The 7,339-nt window shown below is 43.6% G+C and overlaps 1 protein-coding gene across 6 annotated transcripts in view; it reads right to left on the reverse strand.

Moving 5' to 3' along the window:
* Nucleotides 1–7,339, reverse strand: part of IPP (intracisternal A particle-promoted polypeptide) — a 45,422-nt gene that overhangs the window by 8,542 nt on the left and 29,541 nt on the right. The window contains exon 9 of one of the 6 annotated variants that reach the window (XM_023507856.1): nt 179–184. The exons of the other annotated variants lie outside the window; for them this stretch is intronic. Within the exon in view, the coding sequence (XP_023363624.1) occupies nt 179–184 (6 nt within the window). The remainder of the gene's footprint in view (nt 1–178; nt 185–7,339) is intronic. 6 annotated transcript variants of the gene reach the window in all.

A 7,339-nucleotide genomic window follows, 5' to 3' on the forward strand; every position in this document is an offset into this window, starting at 1 on the left:
TCCCAGCTACTTGGGAGGCGGAGGCAGGAGACTCGCTAGAGCCCAGGAGTTGGAGGTTGCTGTGAGCTGTAATGCCACAGCACTCTACCCAGGGGGACAGCTTAAGGCTCTGTCTCAAAAAAAAAAAAAAAAGAAAACACACTGAAAATTAGGAGTTGGAGGTTGCTGTGCACTCTACTGCACTCTACTCAGTGCGATAAAGTGAGATGCTGTCTCTGAAAAAAAAAAAAAAAGAACAGTGACTCAATAAAGATACAATCTACCGTTGTCTTTCTCTTCTCTTACTTCACCAGCATAATTAAGTCAACCTGGTAACTGAGAACATAAGAGAACACTGGGGGATTCACCTGGGCAGTGACAGGATGCAAGAAGATAACAGGTATGGCAGGGAGATTGATTTTATTTATTTATTTTTTGGAGACAGAGCCTCAAGCTGTCGCCCTAGGTAGAGTGCTGTGGCATCAAAGCTCACAGCAACCTCCAACTCCTGCACTCAATCGAGTCTCCTGCCTCAGCCTCCCAAGTAGCTGGGACCACAGGTGCCTGCCACAACGCCCGTCTATTTTTTGGTTGGAGCCGTCATTGTTGTTTGGCGGGCCGGGCTGGATTTAAACCTGCCACCTTAGGTGTATGTGGCTGGCGCCTTAGCCACTTGAGCCACAGGTGCTGAGCCAAGATTGATTTTAAATAAGTATTTTGAGAAAGGAAGATAAACTTTACATATTTTTAATTTTTAAATGTTTTCTTGGCTTGGCAACTATAGCTCAGTGGTTAGGGTGCCAGCCACATATACCAGGGCTGGTGGGTTCCCACCCAGCCTGGGCCTGCTAAACAATAACTATAACAACAACAAATTGTTTTCTTTTCTTTCTTTTCTTTTTTTTTTGAGACAGAGTCTCACTCTGTCACCCTCGGTAGAATGCTGTAATATCATAGTTCACAGGAACCTCAAACTCAGAATCAAGCCATTCTTTCACTTTCTGCCTCTCCTTTTTTTTTAGAGACAGAGTCTCACTTTGTTGCCCTTGGTAGAGTGCCATGGCATCACAGCTCACAGCAATCTCCAGTTCTTTGGCTTAGGCAATTCTCTTGCCTCAGCCTCCTGAGTAGCTGGGACTACAGGTGCCCACCACAAGGCCCGGCTATTTTTTGTTGCACTTTGGCTGGATGGAGTTCAAACCCTCCATCCTTGATATATGTGGCCAGCATCCTGCTCACTGAGCCACTGGTGCCACCTGGGCTCAAGCTATTCTCTTGCCTCAGCCTCAGCCTCCGAAGTAGCTGGGACTGTAGCCATCTGCCACAAAGGCCTGGCTATTTTTTGTGTGTGTGTGTGAGACAAGAGTCTATATTGCCCTTGGTAGAGTGCTGTGACGTCACAGCTCATAGAAACCTCAAACTCTTAGGCTTAAGCGATTCTCTTGTCTCAGCCTCCCAAGTAGCTGGGACTACAGGTGCCTACCACAACGCCCAGCTATTTTTTGGTTGTAGTTGCCATTGTTGTTTAGCTGGTCTGGGCTGGGTTCGAACCTGCTACCCTCAGTGAATGTGGCTGGTGCCGTAACCACTGGGCTATGGGTGCTGAGCAAAGCCTGGCTGTTTTTTTGTTGTAGTTGTCATTGTTGTTCTGGCAGGCCTGGGCCAGGTTTGAACCCACTAACCCCAGTGTATGTGGCTGGCACCCTCACCACTGAGCTATGGGCACCAATCCTGGAAGCCAAGTTTTTAATTGACAGAGAAGGTATTTATAAACATGGAAGGAAAACACCTAAAAGAACATGGTATTGTTCTAGAATTGGAGCTATCAGAATGAACTCTTGGTTTTAAAGTTTAAATGCATAAACAGATATAGATATACTTACAGATGAACATGTAAATACATTATACCTACATATATTTCCTAGCTATTTACTGAGGGTGCCTAAAAGCAACAATACCTGAGTGTATAGGTCTTGGTATGTAAACTGTTCTTCACTAAAAGGAAATGAAGTTTCTAAGAGAAATGGCTGATTTCAGGGCTAAAGCAGAGCTAATACGAGATAAGTTTAAAATGTATCTACCAGAAAGTAAAGAAACGCCGAATGAATGATAGGACACAGGAGGGATTTCCACTTTCAGCCACGATAGCTTGTTACCAAACTTGCCTTCCTGCCAGAAACTCCTAGAAAACTAGATAAAACATACGAAACAAAGTTCCGAGATACCATAAAACAGGCAATACCACACTGTGATCCTTGAGGAAAAGAAATAAAACAATGTGAACTCCATAATCATCTATCTAGACTTTGTGTCTGGAAGTTTTCTTTCTTTTTTTTTTTTCAAGACAGAGTCTCACTTTGTTGCCCTGGGTAGAGTATTGTGGCATCATAGCTCACAGCAACCTCAAACTCTTAGGCTCAAGTGATGCTCTTGCCTCGACCTCCCAAGTAGCTGGGACTACAGGTTCTACCACAATGCCTGGCTATTTTTAAAGATGGGGGTCTTACTCTGGCTCAGACTGGTCTCAAACTCGTGAGCTCAGGCAATCTACCTGCCTTGGCCTCCCAGAGTGATTACAGGCGTAAGCCACCACACTGGGCCTGGTAGGAGTTTCTGAAAAGAGGCACAGAAAAAAGAATCCCAAGCCAATTTCAAAGACAGAGATTAGAGCCTGCTAGAAGAATAGGTCCTCGTGGGTCTTTGGCTAAATACTACTAAACATGCTTTGGTGAGACTCCATGAGAACAGGCAAAAGAAAACTAAGAGGAGGAGTTGTAAGCTGAATAATTCCTAGTGCTTACCCAGGGCTAAGTGATACACATACAAATATTTTAGTTCTGACCAACCAAAGTGAAAAGACCTTATTGACACATGGGGCATTCAGTAGAAATCTAAGAATAGTCATGCTTTACTAGTAGGGATAAACTAAACCTAAAGGAAAGGCTACTCCAGACCTTTCCTACAAAGCTTAAAAACAAGTCTCAAGCTGAGCACTGTCACATGTACCTGCAATCCCAACTACTTGGAAGACTAAAGCAGGGAAACTGTTTATTCACAAGAGTTTATATACAGCCTACACAAGATCCCAATTCTTTTCTTTTCTTTTTTTGGGGGGGACAAGAGTCTCAAGCTATTGCCCTGGTTAGAGTGCCATGGTGTCATGGCTCACAACAACCAACAACTTGGGCTCAAGCAATCCTCTTGCCTCAGGTTTTCTATTTTTAGTAGAGATGAACTCTCACTTTGGCTGGTCTCAAACTCATGAGCTCAAGCAGTCTACCCATCTTGGCCTCCCAGTGTGCTAGGGATACAGGCATGAGCCATAGTGCCTGGCTGCCAAGATCCCATTTCTAAAAAGTTGGTTTTTTTTTTTTTTTGAGACAGAGTCCAAGTCACCCTTGGTAGGGTGCAGTGGTGTCACAGCTCACAGCAACCTCAAACTCTTGGGCTTAAGCAATTCTCTTGCCTCAGCCTCCGAAGTAGCTGGGACTACAGGCACCCACAACAATGCCCGGCTATTTTTTTATTGTTGTTGTAGTTGTCATTGCTATTTAGGTGGCCCATGCTGGGTTCAAACCCACCAGCTCTGATGTATGTGGCCTGTGCCCTAACCATGGAGCTATGGACACTTAGCCTAGAAATAACTTTTTTTTTTTTTGAGACAGAGTTTCACTTTATCACCTTCAGTAGAGTGCTGTGGCGTCACAGCTCGCAATTAGGCAATTCTCTTGCCTCAGCCTCCTGAGTAGCTGGGACTACAAGTGCCCACCACAACACCCGACTATTTTTTTGCTGCAGTTTGGCTGGGTTTGAACTGGGTTTTTGCTGCAGTTTTGCCGGGTTTGAACTCATCACTGTTGGTATATGGGGCTGGCGCCCTACCCACTGAGCGACAGGTACCTCCTCTAAAAAGAATTTTTTAAATAATTTTTTTTTAAAACAAGTCTCAGCTCAGCACCCGTGGTCTGGTGCCAGCCACATACACCGAAGTTGGAGGGTTCGAACCCAGCCCAGGCCACCTAAAACAACGATACCTGCAACAAAAAATAGCTGGGTGTTGTGGCAGGCGCCTGTAGTCCCAGCTACTTGGAAGGCTGAGGCAAAAGAATGGCTTAAAGCCAAGAGTTTGAGGTTGCTATGAGCTGTGACGTCACGGCACTCTACCAAGGGTGATATAGTAAGACTCTGTCTCAAAAAACATAAAAATACAAAGTCTCAAAAGGATTAATCTAATTTAAAAAATATTAAGTTATTTACTAAAACTAAACTCAACGCTTCTTAAAAGTAGAAAACAGGGTGGTGCCTGTGGCTCAGTGGGTAGGGCGCCAGCCCCATATACTGAGGGTAGCAGGTTCAAACCCGGCCCGGCCAAACTGCAACAAAAAAATAGCCAGGCCTTATGACGGATGCCTGTAGTCCCAGCTACTAGGCGGGCTGAGGCAAGAGAATCACCTAAGCCCAAGAGCTGGAGGTTGCTGTGAGCTGTAACGCCATGGCACTCTACTGAGGGCAACAAAGTCAGACTCTGTCTCTAAAAAAAAATAAAAATAAAAAGTCTCAAAAGGATTAATTTTAAAAATATTAAGTTATTTACTAAAACTAAACTCAACACTTCTTAAAAGTAGAAAACATAGCTGGGCATTGTGGTGGGTGCCTGTAGTCCAAGCTGCTCAGGAAGCTGAGATAAGAAAATTGCCTAAACCCAGGAGTTGGAGGTTGCTGTGAACTGTAATGCCACAGCACTCTATCGAGGGTGACAAAGTGAGACTCTGTCTCGAAATAAAAAAACAAAAAAAGTAGAAAACAAAATCCAAATGCTCAGCAACATAATATTTACAATGTCCAGCATCTAGTCAAAAATTACTAGAAATGTGGCTCAGTGACTATGGCTCAAGCAGCTAAGGTGCCAGCCACATACACCTGAGCTGGAGGGTTTGAATCCAGCCTGGGCCCACCAAACAACAACAGCTGCAACCAAAAAATAGCCAGGCATTGTGGTGGGTGCCTGTAGTCCCGGCTACTTGGGAGGCTGAGGCAGGAGACTCGCTTGAGCCCAGGAGTTGGAGGTTGCTGTGAGCTGTAATGACACAGCACTCTACCCAGGGGGATAGCTTGAGGCTCTGTCTCAAAAAAAAAAAAAGAGGATCATTTGAACCCAAGAGTTTGAGGTTGCTGTGAGCTAAGATGCCATGGCACTCTGCCAAGGGTGACCAAGTGAGACTTAAAAAAAAAAGAAAAGAAAAGAAAACCAAGCTGGGCACAATGGCACATACCACTCGTCCCAGCTTCTCAAGAGGCTCAAGAGGAGGACTGCTTGAGCTCTGTAGTTCAAAGCCAGCCTAGGCAACATAGCAAGACCTTATCTCTTAGGTTGGGCATGGTGGTTCATGCCTGTAATCATAGCATTCTGGGAGGTCAAAGCGGGTGGAATGTTTGAGCTCAGGAGTTCAAGACCAGCCTACTGAAACCACTAGGAGCAAGAGTGAAACCACTTCTCCCTTAGAAACAGAGTAGTATATGGGTAATTATAAAAAAACTTTCTCATTTAAAAACTTCATATAATCCAAGCTACTACCGATTTACAACATACATAGAGCAAATGTTCAATAATAGCACACAGGATGGGAGGGGAATAAAAGTATATTTTTGTAAGTTCCTTACAAGTGAAGTGGTATGATATTATTTGAATGTATATTTGATACATTAAAAATATATAATGTAGGGGCAGTGCCTGTGGCTCAAGTGAGTAGGGCGCTGGCCCCATATACCGAGCGTGGTGGGTTCAAACCTGCTCCAACCAAACTGCAACAAAAAATAGCCAGTCATTGTGGCAGGCACCTGTAGTCCCAGCTACTAGGGAGGCTGAGTCAAGAGAATTGCCTAAGCCTAAGAGCTGGAGGTTGCTGCGAGCTATGATGTCATAGCACTCTACCGAGGGCAAGCGAGACTCTATCTCTAAAAAAAAATAAAAGAATTAGTTGGGGTAGTGATCTGCACCTATAGTCTCAGGTACTCAGGAGGCTAAGACAAGAGGGTCACTTGAGCCCAGGAATTTGAGGTTGTGGTGAGCTTCATGACACCACTGTACCCTAGCCTGGGTAACAGGCCAAGACCCTGTCTCGGAGAAAGAAAAATAAATAAATATACATATATATGGTAAACCTGTGGTACTGTGAAGTACATATTTGGCCTTCAACTCCACTTCCTGGCACAACAATAAACATCCTTAGAATTTCCACAGAGATATCTTTTTGTTGGCTAATGAGTGGTGACTGATGACCCCAAAGTAGCCTCAGGATGGGGGTTGGTCATGATTAAAGGGTTGGAATTTACAGCACTCCCCAACCCCCGTCTTTCAGGGAGGAGAGAAGGCCTAAAGGTTAAGCTGATGGCCCATGGTTTCATTAAATGTTGCTACATAATGAAGCCTCCATAAAATCCAAAAAAGAATGAGTTCAGAGAACTTCCTGATAGTTGAACACTTGGAGGGTTCCTGGAGGATGGTATACTCAGAGAGGACATGGAAGTTCCATGCTCTTCCTCCAGACCTCACTTTATGCATATTTTCATCCATATCCTTTGTAATATCCTTTACAATAAACTGGTAAAACTAATATATCAGACCTCCATTGTTGACCACCTCCTTAAACTGACCTAATTTTCACAGACCAGACATACGAGTATGTATCAGAACAGTAGGCCTAGTTCCTTAAGCTGACCACCTCTGTATGTTAATCAGTTTGTTACAGTGGATATTAAACTTAATAGAGGCCCTATTGTACTTCCCTAAGTTTTGTGACAGCATCAAAATTGAATTGAATTAGAGGATACCCAACTGGTGTCTACTGTTTGATGTGTAGGGAAAAACCCTGTGTTGATGATTGCTATGTGAGAAAAAAGGAAAAAAATATGCTAAATGTGTTTTTTCCATCCACAAAACCCTAGAACAATCACCATGAAAAAAGGAAGATATATAGCTAATTAGAAAATAAAAGAGATAAAATGGAATAATAAACAACATAAATACAAAGAGGAAAAAAGAATGAAACAACATATTTTACAAATAGGAAACAAAAAGCAAAATGGGTGTCTAAAAACAAACCACATCTATAATTATATTAAATATAAATAGTATAAACTCTGAAAACCATTTAGAAGTCAGAGATTGTTGAACTGGATTTAAAAACAGACCACAGGCCCAGCAATGTGGCTCATGCCTGTAATCCTACCACTCTGGGAGGCCAAAGCAATTAGGTTACCTGGGCTCACAGGTTCAAGACCACCCTGAACAAGAGTGACACTGCGGGTGGCACCTGTGGCTTAGTGAGTAGGAAGCTGGCCCCATATACCAGGGGGTGCA

The sequence above is a fragment of the Otolemur garnettii genome, unplaced genomic scaffold (genome assembly GCF_000181295.1).
Source record: "Otolemur garnettii isolate 467f Iridium unplaced genomic scaffold, OtoGar3 scaffold00210, whole genome shotgun sequence".
NCBI classification, from domain to species: domain Eukaryota; kingdom Metazoa; phylum Chordata; class Mammalia; order Primates; family Galagidae; genus Otolemur; species Otolemur garnettii.